Source organism: Paramormyrops kingsleyae, chromosome 6 (assembly GCF_048594095.1).
Source record: "Paramormyrops kingsleyae isolate MSU_618 chromosome 6, PKINGS_0.4, whole genome shotgun sequence".
In the NCBI taxonomy this organism is placed as follows: domain Eukaryota; kingdom Metazoa; phylum Chordata; class Actinopteri; order Osteoglossiformes; family Mormyridae; genus Paramormyrops; species Paramormyrops kingsleyae.
Genome location: NC_132802.1, coordinates 23,053,200 through 23,071,240, shown reverse-complemented (window position 1 = coordinate 23,071,240; position 18,041 = coordinate 23,053,200). Strand labels below are relative to the sequence as shown.

The window sequence follows — 18,041 nt, the reverse complement described above, 5'->3', positions numbered from 1 at the left end:
AGGAGGCTTCACCCGCTACGCACTCAGGTTTGATCTGAAATGGCAAGCGGATTATGGATGTGGCATTTGGGCTCCAAGAAGAGCTGTGTCTTGTCCACTTGACGGGCATCTTCGAGCCATTGTGCGTCAAAGGTTCTAGCCGGTATGACTAGCATACCAAACCTTACGGTCCCCTTTTAAAAAATCTGACAGTCAACTTTAATTTCTACCTTCACTCTCTCAGATGCCTGAATTGCTGTTTTTTCCAGCTCACATTTTCTGTAGCAACACTTTTACCTGATTTCTCTATGACTTTCTCTCATTCACGCACCTACTCTCACTTCACTGCTGGCGCCCCCTGTCCCAGGAAACTGGCTGATAGGTTGGTGCTCCCTCAGAAGTTGGTGCCCTAGGCGGTCGCCCATGTCACCTATAGGATTGACCGGCCTTAGTTCCTCTTCTTACATTATTTATAGTTAAAATATCCCTATTCATGGTGACCCATGTAGCTCAGTTTCCATCTTAACCCATTACGCCTCATAAAAGTTTTAGCTTTATAAATGAGTAAAGTAACAGTAATGAGAACTTGAAATTCTTTAAACACTTGTCTGTGCTGCTTGAATGGAAGCTTGGATTACGGACACTTAATTAGAGGGGGTTGTGCGCCAAGATGAAGGGAGCAGAGGCTCACCCTGAAACGAACATTTAAATACAACCAAGCTCATACAGTGCTGCTTGAAAGTATGTGGAGCATCCTTCATTTGGCAAATAATCTCAAGTATCCTTTATCTGATCTCTGATCTCCTTTGTTCAATGAATAAAAGGAACACAAACAAAGTATTGTTTTTAGTAGTGTGTTCAATCAATAAACATTCTGTTTTGTGTATTCAGTGTTTGATGTTGTATCATTAAGCCATATTCACAAAATATAACCTTGATTTAACTTGGCAAAAGAAGCTGTAAAAATCACAATTTTAATATTTTAAGCAATTAAAATTTGTTTGAAAAATGGTTCAAACAAAGCTGACGAAAGGGTGTTAGTGAAAAGGCCTTTCCTGAAAGGCATTTGTCATTGTAGAATGAGGTTACAGGTTCAAACATACATAGAAATTACGTAAACTAAAGTCATTATTGAATATGACTTCCTCAAAGTTCTATTAAAATGGATGCCAGCTTGTGTATTTTGATTTGTGACTTGGCAGATGTGAAAATGGAATGCTAATCTCTCTTATTACCTGCCGCTCTTCCTTTAATGTCCGCCACCTACTTACTTAGACTACTAAACAATAGCAAAATTGAATTTCAGTATTGCGCATTTCCTGTTAAAAGTGGTCACATTTGACAAGTGAAATGCTGATGTCTCCTCATTTTAATTTGAAATGTGCATCAGGCAGAGTCTATGGCTTCTGATTGTGGGAGGAAATTAATTGCATGAAGCTTTAAATATTGCATAAAATTGAACGAGTTTCTTTGAAAGCCAAGTACAGAAATGTTACAATTCACAGAATCTGAACTGAGAGGATCATATTTCGGACCAATGTTCTTTATTTTTTTGTTCAGTACCATGTAGCAGTTAACAAGGCAGGACAACGGTCGTAGATAAATAATTATCATGAAGCTGGTGATAAGTGAGAATTTCCCTATTTTAGCTGCAAGTGTATTTAAACAACTGTCTGTAAGCCAAAATCAGACTGATTAATATTAATATGCTTCTGAGCAAGTTAATTGGAATCACATTTTCCCAAGCAGTCAATGTTTTGCAGAAATAGCATCATCTTTCCTAAGGGATCTGATTTATGAAGCATTGATGCTTTTTACTGTCTACTGATTGAAAAAACCTTCACATTTCATATGCTTTTCAGATTTCTTTAAAGGAGATTTTTAATTTCAAAGTATACCTTGTACATAACATGAATGTATGGTAAGAAGAGGTATTATGTCAGCAAATCTTTCAGAGAAAATCAAAAACTGGAACAAGCTGATTGCATAAGAAGTCAACCCCTGTGTTCTGGAAGCTGAAAATGAAAGAGGAGAAAAGCAGATGGAAAACATTCCCTTACCGAGGACACAATTCTTTTACAACTGGTCTCCACCTTTCATAGCACCCCCCCCCCCCCCCCCCCCAGTTTTTGGTTTACCCTCATTTAAGACACCTGATTCAACTCCTTGTGCTAATTACCACACAGCTCTTGAGCTGAATCATTTGTGGCGGAACAGGGAAAGAAATAAGCTACACAGGGCTCCGGCCCCCCAGGACTGCGGTTTGACACCTCCATGTTAAACATTAATTTCAGATGTCACTAGGTTCAAACACAGGCATTCTGTTCTTTGCTGAGCAACTCATTTGGCGCACTGGATCACAGATTACTCAGTATGGTTTTCCAGGACAGCCCAACTGTTAACTTTAAACTTATTCAGATGATCTTGGATCTAAGATAGGACACAGAAGGAGCTTTCAGGTTGACTGCTTGTGATTGCCCTTGTCCTATATTTACAGCATCATTATCTCCTTTAATATGCATAATGAAAAAAAGCACTCAAAATAAGCATGTGATTTATTTAAATTACCCTGAAGCTGAGGGCAGCATTAAGTTAAATGCCTATGACATTGTATTTGTATCTTTGTTTTAATATGCAGCTACCATAGTGTAGTATTACGTGAATAACAATAATGAACAGTAAACATTTACATTTAAACATATCAACCAGTATGTTGGACTGCCTTTGACTCAAACAATAAACTCTTTCTTGTTTTCTCATAACTCTATATTCAGCTAACATCATATCCATTTTAATGAGTGAATATTGTGATAGTTATAATTTTTATGGGATAGGCCATAATAATAATAACACACACACACACACACACACACACACACAGGTTAGGTATCTATATCTTTGTGGAGACCGTCCAGTCATTACTTAGGGCATATCCATAATCCCAACTATGACAATCTTAACCCCTACCAAGCCCAAACCTTAACCCTAAATATCCAAACAAAATACAATATCCAAATACCAGGTTTTTATCGAATTGTGGGGACCAAAAGTTTGATTGATGATGATTATTAAAGCATTATTATGTCAAACTAATTTTACGGGGTTCATTTTGTTAATTTATTCCTGTAAATTATCTAGTTATTAATTAATCTATTCCCAGTCTTAACTGCACTGATGCTTGTCTAACAAATGGCTTGTCATTTGTCGTTCTTAGCATTTTGCTTTTTTGACTTTGTCATTCACCCTAACTTGAATACAAGGCAGAATACAAGTGAAATCCTTAGGTTGGTTCATGAGCTAGATTTCTCACATTGTCATTAATTCAAAGTTCAAAAAGAGGATTAGGGCCACCATGAAAATATTATTTGAATTCTGACTTTAATCTCAGAATTCTGAATTTAGAAAAAAAAAGTCAGAACTCTGAGATTAAAGTCAGAATTCTGAGAAAAAAAGTCAGAATTCGAATAATACTTTCATGGTGGCCCTAATCCTGTTCCGTAATAATGTGGTTGTGAATAATGGATTTTTTATGGAATGTATACTTTTTCATTTACTATTGGGTCCAATTATGTGTTGCATAGAGAAAAAGATGTAAAACTATTTTATAAAAAAATCTAAGCATGTTTTCTGCTAGTATAACTATTAATTGCTAAAATATTCAGTGACTTTGGCTTGACTGTTTCCACAGCACTGTCACTGTGGCCTTCCCTGTCAGTGTGTACAGTCAGGGGTAATTTAGGCACCAGCATGTAAAAATGGCAGCTGTTAAATTTACTTGCCTGTTTGTTTCTGACTGCTTTATTTTCATGAGTGTCTACCAAGTATTAAATCTGAGGCATAGACCTTGTTTATATATTTAAACTAGTGGAATATTGCATGAACACACAAAAATGTCATGAAAACCAGCCTTAGAGAGCTACATCCTGCTTTGTGCCGTGATATCTCTATTGACCTCAGTAAATCATAAATTCAATTTTATATTTGTTCTTAGGCAGGACCATCCACGTTTTGTTTCACTGGTCTTCAGAGGTAAACAAAGTATACAACTCCATTACTTGTGTCAAAGTATAGATACTCCTGGTCAAATATTATTCCAATACAAGTGAAAGTCATTCAGTCAATTTTTTACTCGAGTTAAAGTACCTCTTGATTTAAAAAATACTGAAGTATTAAGAAGTTCATTCTCTTTTTAATGTCAATGCTATTGCTGTATTGTTGCCACAATGCATTTGTAACAGAACCTCATGACTCTTAAACAACCTGCTGAATGCACTTGCTAGTAGAACCTGTAGAATAAAGATCTTGTGGAATATCATACAACAGCTACAGGAACACAATTTAATCGAATTGAATTTCTTTATCATTTTTTAAAATTTAATACCTCCCCACCCCACCCACACAAAACAGAATGGTAGTGTTCTGACTGGTTACGGCTGGGTATGGGTTAAGGTTGTCATAGTTGGGATTAGGGTTTTTCCCATAGAAATGAATGGATGATCCCCACAAAGATATGAATGTTGACCTTTTTCATGTGCATCAGACAGACAGTGGAATGGCTGTCGATGCAACTTCCTTGAAAAATACAAAATAAATAAAACAACCAACCCAGTAACACACCTCTAGAACAGCCCAACAGCAACTTGACTGACAGCATAGGAGCCGTGTGCTGTGATTTGTTTTTCTCCTGTGACAAACATAATATGGCCTATCACATTTTAGAAAAGAAAAATTTTCCACTAACTTTAAAGCTATGCTTCAGAATAATAAATAATGAGAACCTTCCTAGAAATATAGTGGAGTCAAAAGTACATTTGTCTTTCAGATGTAGTGGCGTCACAAGTCACAAGTTTCCAAAAAATCTGATACTCAAGTAAAGTACAGAAGCTTGAAAAACGTACTTAAGTACAGTACTCAAGTAAATGTACTTCATTACTGCTCACCCCTCCTGGTCTTTTGGCCTCTCTAAAGTTTGCTGTCAGCTGCAAGGTTTTTTTTCCTGTCCAGTCATCCAACTGAGCTTGCTTTCGCTTTCACTAAAAGACCGAAGTACTGAATATTCATGAACTGAAAACCCTTTGTTTTCTTTTTGGCTGGATTTTCCCACACCATGCAATCGAGTCATCTTGATCTAAAATTGTCTTCTGTCATGCTCATTCCATTTCGTATATTGATTAATTTTATTTTTTTGTCAGTATGTTCCAATGTTATGCGTCTCATTCTTATTCAAATTATTATTCTTTTGCTAACACTACATCTGTATTTTTAAATTTTAAAACTTGATTTCTTGATTTCTGTTTTCTAACCCTAACCCTAACCCTAACCCTAATCATATATTTCTAAGCACATCGTTTACATTACATTTACTGTTTCCTAGATACCTCATCAAACAATTATTCTTATGTGTCTTTTATTGCTCCTGCTGATGGTGTTTTAGTTTGGACAAATACTAATCGTGGCCCCTATTACTTGTTGGCTTCTTCATTGGCTGTTACTGTTACTGTTACATGTACAGTCCATGCTTTGATAGCATGCAAAAATCACAGAACTTAATACTACAGAGAAAGGAAGAAACCTTAAAAATCTGCGTAACTTTAAAAGATGTCTTGTATAGTATTTCCTTCCATGGCGATTCATTCAGTTAATAAATTCATCATTGTCATTCCAGCAGCATCTAGTCACATATCTGGATGTTGACAGTGTCGAGGTCTTTGCCTGTATACCACCAAAGATGAATCTGATGATCGTTTAGCTGCCTTGAGGCTAGAATCACAGATCATGAAAAATAAAACCGTTACCTAACACCTAAAACATGAGAACATGCAAATCCTGCAAAGCCTGAGCTGAGGCTGTTTCACGCTACAATCTTTGAGGTTTCAGGAAACAATAATATCCGCTGTAGCTATGTGATGCTTACAATTTTAAGTTTCTATATTTATATGGCTTGATATTTACTGATTATAAACGTTAATGATCATGTGAAGGACATATCAAGAGTGCATAATGTAAAATCCTTCCTTGTATTAATACTTGTGGTATGACCCTATGGTTGCTGCTGGTTGTGTTCCCCAGCCTTCCTGCAGCCTTGCAGTCTTGCTTCCCTCGTAGTCACATTGGAAAATACGACAGATAAAAATGTAATGATCACATTTGCAAAAAAAAAAAAAAGTCACTTATCAGATTAACAATAAACTATTCATATCTCATCCCAGATCTGTCTCACTGTTCCTTTGATGGCCGTAATGATCCTAATATTGGTAAATGGGAATTAATGTGATTCCTAATGAGTTATCAGCACAGGATTTGCATTTTATGCTGGTTGAAGCTTTTCCAAATATTCTAAAATAGCCTGTTCCTTCTCATGTTGATTGCTGCATTTATATATTTATATTCTTGCAATATTCGGGTATCTTTTTTCACTATTGATGAAATCTAGCTGGACCTGATTGCACTCATTGCCTCATCAGAGCTGTAGGAAGGTGAGCGGTGTGCTCTTCCCAGTCTCACACTTCATCCCATCTTTATTTTGTTTGCCTCCTCCCAGTAATGAAATGTGCTTCTTTGAAGTCTGTCTCCCTGCATGTGTTTCCCACCCGGCCAAATTTCAACATTAGGAAAGGTTTTTGACATTATGGATGCAATTAGGAGTTAGGAAACAGAGGCTCTGATTTTATGTAGGGAGAACACATAACAGGCATTGTTACTGAGATGTGCAGCACAACACAACGTCCAAACTATACATTTTTTTCATTGTTTTTTTGGTCAAACTCTATTCATCAAGCTTACAGACTCATACTGTATAGGACATGTTACATGTGCACCATTGCAAAGTACAGTACGGTTTCTAAAATCAGGAGTAACACAGTCACCTCTTATGTAAGCATGTTAAACAAATGTCATTTTGGTAGTTTAATGATCAGTTCTGGATAAATGGATGGGTGGATGTCTTTAAATTAATGAATCAAAGCCAGAATAAAACTTCATATCTAGTACTACGTGTGTGATATTAAATTCAATTTGAGTCAGCTGCTTAGTTATTATAGAATTATAATTTCTGTGATTACTGCTTTCAAGCTGTCAACAAACGAGGCTGTTCACACATAAACATATATAACTGGGCTGCGCTACTTACTGTAGGTAAAGGCCAGGTCACCTTCCTCCAAACACATACACTGGAGGGATCTTTGCTGCCAGCTCCGAAATGATGATTAAAGGCACTGGCTGTCTTCAGTACCTCTTCCATGTTAGAGAGTATAAAAGAAAATAGTCAGGCTTTCTACAATTCACTCTCCACTCAATAGCAATGCACAGGAGCAGACAGGAATTGGCAGGAAATGGAACTGATTACACTGCTGATGAAATTTAAACCTCCAAATGTAATATATTTTGCAACCTTGAAGAAAAGCTTTGCTTTTTATTAGTCAGCACTGAATTACACATAAGGTAACGTGTAAGTATATTTATAGGTATGTGTTCTGTGCTATTTGTAAGCAGCACAACATCTGTTCATGGACAGTATAAAGAACCCACACGAAACGTAAAGCATACATCTGAAATTCCTCTTCGGGAAAGTATGCTTTTTTTCTTTCTTTGAAAGAGATTTGAGGGTGGTGTTGACCTTTTTCATTTTATCCCTCCCTATGTTTTTTCACTGTCGGGAACAGACAATTAATGCCACCAAGGGTCTCCCCCTCAGTGTACAACTTCCATGCCAAATGGAGGGGGTGAGGACTGGGCCTAGTGCACGGGCTGTGATGAGCATCCTCAGTGCTGATGTGTGTAATGGATGTATGAACTAGAGCCGCGCTGACTGCAGCGTGATGCTGGGTCCCAGCTTTGCTTGAACTTTTGGTCTGTCCTTCTGTGACAGGGCCTTTCATTGTCTTTAACAAAACAGAGAAACTTATATGCTGTTATGGATAATTGCTCTTGCTGATTATTTTGTTATAACCTGTGGAGTGATAAACTCATTTTTATATAGACTGGATATCTATTGATGTTAAATTTCATAAGAATATTGATGATGGTTGTTTCCGGTAAGACAAAAACACCCATACAATGACAGGACGAATTTAAATGTCACTGTTGTTTTTGAATACCCAGTGTATTTGAGAGAATTGTGGAGCCATTGTTTTTCTCATGAATGGCAGTTCTGACAGTTACCTGCACTCTGGTGTATAATGTCCCAGCGTGACTGAACCTCTCATTGTATTTTTCCACCTGAAAAAAGGCATGCAGTTTGACCTCATAACCTCAACTCTTCCAGAAATTCTCCTCCTGGGAGTGTACACTTTGTACCTGTGGTGTGATCTATGATGTTCTCACTCTTGAGAGGAGAGTGCACAGGTTGGGTGGTACTCTGAGATCTGAAGTCTTGGAGTGGATTTGAAATGCCACTTCACTCACAAGAAAGACAGGAAATATGTAGGAAGTAGGGTGGGTCCCTTCAAAAACCAACAGAATGTTTATGGGAGTTTGCCAACTGCGCTTATGAAAGCAAAGCAATGTAAATACTGAGAAATCGCGAAGTAACGTGGCTTTTTGTGTTATATAAATGTGTGATTTGTTATATTTTTATTTCAAACTCATATTTTCAAGAGCAGACTGAAATACTGAGATAAAGACAAGAATATGACCTCTGAAGGCAGCCATGAAATACTTAATCAGGTTCCTGTAATGCAACGTTGAATCAACAGAGAGAAGAAAAAAAATTACCAGCTTAAAGGTTTTATTTATATTTACCCAGAGGATAAATATAAATAAAAAAGGAGGATACTGAAATACCATATTTTCTGTCATAAACAAGATTTTCAGGTGAAAATTCATTTTGATTTACTTTGCATAGACTAGAATTAAGGGCTGGTTTAAAGTATTAAGTAATATTATAACATTAAAACTATCGCTTCCATGTGCCTTTAGACTTTTGTCCCACTAAAACATTTACAGTGTAAACAAACGTAAATGAAATGTTATGTACAAAATTAGTCAGTATATATTGTATGTGCAATCAGGTATAGGGAGTGTGCATGTCACATCAGCATGGACCAAAGTGTCTGAGGAATGTTTCAAGGTCCTCTAGAATCTATGCCATGAAGAATTAAGGCGGTTCTGGGGGTCATCTGGTACTAGCAGGGTGTACCTAATAAAGTGGCCTGTGATTACGCTGTGCCTTACAGTGCCAGGGGCACCCGCCATCATCCCTGGCTGAAGCTGACCACAGAGCTGTCTCTCTGGCTGAAGCTGACCACAGAACTGCCCCTCTGGCCTGCTAATAACATGCAACTTCTTAATTCATGTCAGGAACATTAGTGTTTGCACTTGGTGCGCAGGCACTACTTGTACGCTCATTGTGTGACTCCATTCATTCTTTCATAGGTCACATGCCCTTTAAAAAACATGGTTCCAGCCTAAGGATCATATTGGCTTACACAAGCTACCTACTGACGATAGCGAGTAAAGTCATGCAGACCCTGCTAAGAGAGAGGCTACATTCATATTAGTATGATTCTGTCAAAAGGAAGCATATCCTTATTGGGGAAATGGAGTTGGCGAACCTAGCTGCGTGTACTGGCTTTGTATTCAGACCAAAAACAGGCCCAGGTTCAATTCTGTAAGTTAAAGGTATAGACAACAGCAATCAGGGTTATCTGTGTTTTACTTCTCAAAATCATTGATTCTGCTCATGGACAGCTGGATATTCTGCACCATGTATTCAGGCTAAACCCCTGCTTAGGGGACCACACCCCCCCCCCCTTCCACCCATGCAGAATCATTTTTAGTTATGAGTCTTAGCTACCTGTTGCCCTAAATTACCAATAATGTAATAATGGCATTTGCTTGTTGTATTCTATGCCCAATGCTTCTTTAAGGTTTACAATAAGATAAGGACTGAAATGCATTCACAGCATGTCTTAAAAAATGCTAAGTGGAAAAATTCAAACAAAAATGAAAAAGGCAGCAAGGAAAAAAATACCTTTTCAGTACAATGGGAAGCCTGTTTTAGTCTGAGAATAAAGGACATGAGTATCTAAGCTGCAGCTCCACTTCTAAGTGTATTCGTTTGAAGCAGGCAGTAAGCTCGGTTTTGAAGTCTGATTAAAATTTTGATTGCTATACCTGAATGTGGTTTAGTTAAATAAAGGCCATGCTACCGTTCCTGCTGACTGTCTGCCCACTGAGACCTGTCTCTCTGTGACAAGGGAACAGATGGACTTTGTCATCCAGGCTTGGATTTTTTAAGTTTAAAAGCGCCTGGACCAAACTCCCTCGTAGCTGAGCCGAGGTATTTTAACAAAAGAGCATGAATGCCTTAAGACCGACAGGATTAATTTCTGATAAGTGCCTATGATCTGCATACGGTGATCACATAAATGTCATGTTTTAGATGTGCCGTTCACCTGTACTTAAGCTTCCAAAGGTGGCATTTCCTTCATGATGAAGGATTGTGAAATATGAGGGGTCTTCATTGTATTGACATCTGATTATGCCAAATGAGGCCAGTGCATGCATTTTTAATTCTTCCATAAAAGGATATTTTTAAGAGCCTCTGTGGTAATGATATTTTATGTTGAATTCACTTTGTTTTTAATTTAATCACTTAAGTACAGATGTGAGTCCATATCTCCTGATACTGCACATGGATGATCACGACTAATCAGGTTTTTTAATGTCAGTGTTTGAGGTTTCCATAACATAGCTTTGGAATCCAATACATGAGATGTTACTAGAGGTTTCTTAACATTAATTCCACTGATTAACCAGGCAGTGAATTTTACTAGGTGTAATGATGGATATTCCATTAAATGTGCTACAGAAGCCTGAGAAGCAAACTTTCATTTGGGCACACTAATGTTTTGCATCCATTGGGGTTATATCTCTGATGTTAAATCCTCGTAACATGTAATTAAATGCTGATTTGTGGATTGTGTTTTCCCTGGACAACTAAAGCTTTAATTAAAAACCTCTTTGTTTGCATTCCGGTTCCTTCAAGGGTAAAACAGTCTTTCAGGAAGATATGGAAGGTAGTAAAGATACTAGGGCCTCAATCTAGTTATATTGCTTTTTACTTACTATAGTGCTTTTACAGTAAAGGAACAGTCCTCGCTTGGGTAAAACACAGATACTAATTTTACAGCTAGTGTGAGGAAAGATGCTGTCATTAATGATGTGTCACAATGAAGCAGATTGTATAATCATTTTATTTCCTTTATATTGTTTTATTTCCTCACATTCTTTTCTCTAGCACAAAGGATGATACATAAAAAATGCAGAGTACCAATATTAAGTAGTAATGAAATGCTTGGTAAATCTTAGTTCAATAAAAAATTTTGTGCGTACTGAGTTAAACAGGTTCTGCAAGGATTGCCATGAAATGACGAAGGTAACATTTTCAGCCTGTGTTTCCTGCATAATGTGCTATTGTCATTATTAAAAATCCTGATTATTTGTGTTGGAAAAGCAACAATGTCAGCACTTAGCAGCATAGTTGGCAACGTGAAAATCTTTCACGTGAGTGTTATGGTGGCTTTCTGCGTAGTACTGTTACCTCAAACCCCCAGAGTTCATGTCTCACTTTTGCTGCATCTGTTTGGAGATGTTCTGCTTTCTGCTCAGTCGAAGACCATGCAGTTTGGTTAATCGGCATCTCTCAATTGCCCCCGGTGTGTATGGATGTGTGTAAGCGCTGGTATGCGCCTGTGATGGATAGGTATTCTGTCCAGGGTGTTCCTCTGCCTTCTGTCTTATATTGACTGGGACAGGCTCCAGGTTCCTCCTGACATTGTCCAGGGTAAGTAGGCAGCGTTTAAAAAACAATTTACTTAGAGAAATTAATTTTCAACTTGGAGTCATTTATTTTTCTCATTTTTGTTCATTCTTAGTAATTTTGTATGTATTGTAAACCGGTTGTTGACAATACATACAAAAATAGGTTTGAAATTGGTGAAAATCGCAATCACCAGTTTTACGTACAGTGTTCAAAATTGGATATTGATGTTAAGGAAAAATTGAATTGTTTTGTGTTTTTACCAATGGAAATGAACTGCCACACACAGCCTAGTTGAGCAAACAGGGTGAGTACTTCACTATAACACGATATTAATCTAAACAAGAACTCCACCCCCATATTCAGCTGATGAGAAGATTGCCTGGTTATCTCCCCTACCTCCTGCTAGCCTCATCAGGCAGTACCCTGCTGTTTCCAAATGAAGCGTGTGATTCAGGTGCTGCACGTTCTCTTGCAGTTTGCATGAGGCTGCGGACTGGCAGAGAATAAGCAGACGAGGTTCTCTTCGGCGGCTGTGTGGAAAGGGGAGTGTGTGTCAGTGTGTCCGTTACTCCTGCGGAGGCTGATTCCTCACGCCACTCTTCCGTAACCGCCGTCCGCCCTGGCAGCTCACCTTGGCACGCCGGTGGGCGGATTCTGATGTAGTACAGGCTCAGCGCACTAATGAACAACCATAAGATGAGCTGAGACGGGGCTGCCGCTGTGTCCGTCAGCTCTGCGGCTGGCACAGAGCGTAGAGCGAGGCACTTTACATGGCCGGGCAGGCCGCGTGGACCTCTTATCAGGCGGCACACAGCGTGTCTTCATGTCATGGCTATCAAGCATGACACCCGACACCTGAATGTTCACCTGGTAATTTGACACCTGCTGCTATGACAGTGACGGCAGATGGTCGCAGGGTACATTAATGTGTTGATGAATGGTGCCCCTTCCAAAACTCAGTGTACTGCCCATACCTCTGGCTATTCAAGATCATTTATATCGATCATATTTAAAAATCAAAAATCTACTTTCAGTGGGGTGTTTCAAAGGTCATACAACCTGGGTTATTTCACAGCTTATATTTATATATAAATTTAAATGTATATATTATTGTGTGTATGTATGTGTGGGTATATATATGTGCAGCGGTAATGCATTAGATGTGTTTAGGCCGAGAGCTGTTCACCAAGGAACATTTCTGCATTCATCATGCATTACCGCTGAATATGGTGGTACATTTCATATTCCATAGTACTCATTATCATCCAAATTATCCATGCAGTGAAGGGCTGTTCGGCTGGGCGTATAATGAGCCTGACATCCCCATGACCGTAGCATATGATTCTGTGTTAACTCCAGACTTCGGCAGATCAATATGCCCTATAAAGTATGAGGAACAAGGGGAAAAGATTCCACCACGTTTAATGAAAAGACATTACTGAGCTCCCAGGAATTGTGCAGGCCGACCACCAAAAAAAACTGTTGACAAATTAGTTTTGAAATCCCAGGCAAAAGGTTATTGAATCTTTATTTGGAGTGAGAGTGCACAAGCAGGAGCTGAGATGGTGAGGGGCCAGATGGTGTCCTAGCGGATGTGTCTGGCCGTTTCAGATGAGTAACTTCTTTTTTTGATGCTTCTTTCTTACAGGGACGTATGGGCCTGACAGCTGGGCCTCTGCATACCCAGAATGCCGAGGGAGGAATCAGTCTCCCATCAACATCAATGATGGGGATGCACAGGTTTCCATAACATATCAAGAACTCACGCTGGATGGGTTTCAAATTGAATCATCCAACAAAACCTCCATGAAAAACACAGGAAAAACCGGTGAGATGTATCGCCATGACAACATAAAAAGCTACAGATAATAATTCAACTCAGGCAACTATTCTATCTTTCTGTTTTTTACAAAATAAACATTCTTTTTTAAAATGCTCCAAAACACCACTTTGTATTGAGTTTGTAGTGCATTAGTAATAATCTATTGATCTGCCTTTCAGAAAAATAATAATAGTTGTGTTAGTTGCATTGAGTAATTTGCCTAATTGTAGGTAGACCTGTGAAATAAGGACTTCATGTGTACAGTGTTTATACAAATTGGATGCCATGTAACTCTCAGGGTATCCAAAGGGATGCGAGGTAATTGAAATTTATTTGCATTCATTCATTAATTGTTTATTATTCATTCATTTTGGACTGCCAAGCCACGTATACTCCTCTCGCCATTTTCAAATCTGATATCCACATTTAACAAGTAATTTAAATATTATAAAGGTGTATCCTCTGATGCTTTCTCGAACATGACATTTCTTGGCAATCTCTTCTCCTGACAAACATAGCGTTTAAGCAAATTCTTATGAAGGGAAAAAAAAAAATGCATTTACTGAGGGTTTATTTTCATAGGGGCTGCTGTTTTTCTAGGTTTCTGCTCAAGTCTTCTTGGCTAAGCTTCTAATTCCTGCTCTCCTGTTCGCTCAGCGAGACACAGGCTAGCATCACTAATGAAACTCCCAGGGCCAGACTGTATCAGGTGCAGGATTACCTCTCCACGTCGGCACAAATAGACGGGACCACCGATTAATGCGAGGGGCCTGTGTTCATGGGGCTGCTTCTGTGGGCTGAAATGAGCCTCGTTGGGAAGCTGCACCACTGATAGCGGTGGCAGTTCAACCTGCCTCTTGCATCCTGCTTCCGTGGCAACCAGAGAAGCTTAGCTGCGGATCTCTCCCCTCCATATGCTACACACTGTGTACTGTTTTTCGCTACCCGTCACCGTGGATAAACCTAATTTTTACTCTTCTGCTTGAGAGTGGTGGTTCATGGTCTTTTCTGCTTATGGTTCTTTGGTTCCTCCTGCTTTCTCTGATCGTGCTTAGAGGAAAGCTTACTCCAGCGTCATTCTCCCCTCATTGTTAAGGGGGAATCCGATGCTGACCGGGCGACTGCTCGCTGGAATTTCAGCAGTCACAACCTTGAGGCCAACTTCATGCAGGCCATGAAAAATTAAACGGGTGCCACTTTATCTCAACCTTTTCAACAAGAGTCATTATATCCGAAAATAACTGGAAATTTGAAAACAAGGAAACAATTTCTAAAGCAGAGATGGAAAAACACATTTACATTTAATTCTTACTATTAATACAGATTTTTATGGATGACATTGCAGCACGACCCCTAAGATGTCATTCTATTCCCATGATAGAACCAATTTGTTTTTAAACCACAAAATCACATTCCCAGTATAGTAATTTCTCTTTAGTGTCATTGCATCCCTTTGCACAATAACTAGGGTTTTCCCTAAAGATTTTTCTTTTATCTTTCATAAATTGAAGTTGACATCGAATATATTCTAGAGACTATGTCTTCAATTAAGTCATGTCATATTTTTCTAATAAATCATTTCAGTGTTCCTATGGTGAGGGATACTGTTTTGGCAGATGTATGTAGCTTAACTTTTTAATATATTGCAGAAGTTGACGTCTTTATATGTTTTTGAAGAAGGCTTCAATACAAAGGACATCATAAATGGACTTAAAGGACTACTTGGCCATGAATGACTGATGAATTTATTGTAGTAAGTATAGGTCAGTTTAGTTCAAAAGTATACTAGAGAACTTGATTACTACGAGTGCTTACTGAATACAGAAAGAGAACAAATCATATTACTCTTATCCAAAATTTAGTTGTGGAAATAAATAATTTTTACATTGATTTAAGGAAATTAGCACACGTTTTGGGAACAGGGCGCAGGGCCACAGAGCAGGGCCAGCCAACATCCAGCATCCCTGGAGCGGCTGAGGTAAAGGCCTTGCTCAAGGGCCCAGTGGTGGTAAGGTTTCTCTGCCAGCCTCAGGAATCGATCCCTTGACCTTCCAGAGTGGGGGGGAGAGCCCTCATGTACCTGTATGACGCTACCTGCTACCAGTACAAAATCAGGGGTTTCTCTAAACATGGTTTAAGAACTCTAAAAAAACTTTTTTTTTTCCAATATATTTTGAAGAAGAAAAAAAACTAAAAGAAAACATCAAGAATCCATTTTAAATGGTGGAGGAGACAGCTTTCAAGATGCAACTTCGGGTGTAACTTTGAAAAGAGTGAATGCGCTGGAGGCAGGTGATACGTACGTGTTTGTTTGCGTTTGGTCTCTCAGCGGTATGCTGTTGTCTGTTCCGGGGGTCCAAGCCAGCTCATTCTGTTTCTTTCAGTGGCCATCCTGCTGAGGGACGATTACTTCGTCAGAGGTGCAGGGCTGCCAGGCCGCTTCAAAGCAGAGAAGGTGGAGTTCCACTGGGGTCAGAGCGGGTCAGCTGGCTCCGAACACAGTATCAACAACAGGAGATTCCCAGTGGAGGTGAGTGGGGAGGATTGGGGTCATGAATGAAGCACAGGGTACTCTATCTTTTAAATTAAATTTACCAGTTATTTTTCATATCAAATCCATTTTTATTCCTGTATGGATTTCCTCTATTTACTCCCCACTATATCTTTCTTAAATTCACCTTGGAAAGCTGCTCTGCTGTGATTTGCACTCATAAAATCTTTTATATTTGGTATGAAATAAACACACTGTAAAATGGAATTCTATAACCGTGTATTATTCAGTTATACATAGGGAAAGTTATCTTAAACAGGTAACTTCATCAAATGCAACCTTTTGCCAGTTTTTAATTGCTGAATCACTTCAATGACCACTCTATAAGGACCACTGACCTTTAGAAAGTATAGTTTTGTAATGACACCTTTTTTCTGACACAGTATTAAGTGTAATCAGAGGATTTTAGCTATAAGCATGAAAATAAACACAATACACAAGGATCATTTCAACATGCAGTATTTGCTGCATAAATTGTTGAAAATCTAGATTTAATTGCATTGCATTTCCAGATACAGTAACAAAAAATATATTGCATAAATTAATCATCCTCGTCTCCTGTGCTGGAGATGCAAATGCTTTGATTTTCCTGGAGTCCAGATATTCTCTTTTGGGAGCAAAGCAGGTTCCTGCACTGTTAGAAAAGATGGTTCTATATGGCACTCTTAGGGGTTCTATAACTTGCTTCATATATGGAACTCAAGATGGTTCCAAATGGAACCTTTTCTGGGAGGCACCTTTAAAGAACCATAGCAATTCTTTTACTAATGTTTTGTCAATGTTCTATATAGTACCTCAAGGTGCTGTCTTTATAAGCAAAATATGTTATTATGTTTAATTCATAATTTAAGAAATACAATCATAATTTAGTGAAACATTTAATGTATTTGGTGTATATATTTGTATATATTTATATGATCATTTACCATTGAAAATGTTATGGTATACTTCCATGCATTATGAAGGTGCGCTGAATGTTCTACAAATGCATTAAAAAGACATTATGAAAGTTCAGTTAATGTAATGTAAAGTGTTAACCACCTAGTAATTACAACACTGTTATCATAAATCCAGAATTTGTGTAATGCCACATGCAAACACAAAGTTGTATAAAAGCTGTTAAACATCTTTCAAGCTCAGTGAGCAATCAGTATCATCTGACATATAACTGTCTGCAACTTACAGTCAAAAAAAAACTTTGGTTTACTTGGGTATCTGCCAATAACTCCTCAATACTCCAGAACGTTAAATATATACAGATACTGAACATATTGACCTATGTTATACAACAGAATGTTTATTAATTTATCATACTTGCTTTAGATTGACAATCAAACATATTTTTTTCACAATAGTTCTGCTATAAAACGCAGTCAAAGCCCCATCAGACCATACATCACATACTGTAGTACTTAGCGGGGAAAAAATCTTCTAACTTGGTCAATGCAGCACATGTGTGAGACTCTCTCTTTGAATAGCTGAGGCACAGCACGTTCCCTGCACATTTCTCCCAGTCTAAAGAAATACAGAGAACTGAAAGAAAATCACAAACACTTTACTTGAGGGGGTACAAATAATGTAATAGTACACTCTTACTTAATGTATTAATTAACCAGAAACTAAGTGTTAGTTACATAGTGATGTCATGTTTGTTCAACATTAATCATAACGGTCCATGTATTCCGTGCAGTTACTATATTTGTTGATGATTTGTACTTTAGTAGTATCTGAGTCAATACTGTAAGTTACTTGTGCCCCTTGAGTAAAGAGTTACTCTTTAATGGCTTTGGTATGTGGTGTGTAGTCCTTCTCTGCTGCACATCTCTCTTTATGCATCTGGAGAAGGCGAGCTGTCTGACCTGGCGCTGTGTGGTCACCAAGTCGCATTTTATAAATAAAGCTGCCATATAAAATGCTGCAAAGTA

At 38.3% G+C, this 18,041-nt stretch overlaps 1 protein-coding gene across 4 annotated transcripts in view; it reads left to right on the top strand.

Annotated features, from left to right (window-relative positions):
* Positions 1–18,041, top strand: part of LOC111842311 (receptor-type tyrosine-protein phosphatase gamma-like) — a 155,637-nt gene that overhangs the window by 71,034 nt on the left and 66,562 nt on the right. For all 4 annotated transcript variants that reach the window (XM_023808791.2, XM_023808790.2, XM_072712905.1 and 1 more), the window contains 2 exons: positions 13,392–13,571; positions 15,950–16,095. In XM_023808791.2, the coding sequence (XP_023664559.2) occupies positions 13,392–13,571; positions 15,950–16,095 (326 nt within the window). The remainder of the gene's footprint in view (positions 1–13,391; positions 13,572–15,949; positions 16,096–18,041) is intronic.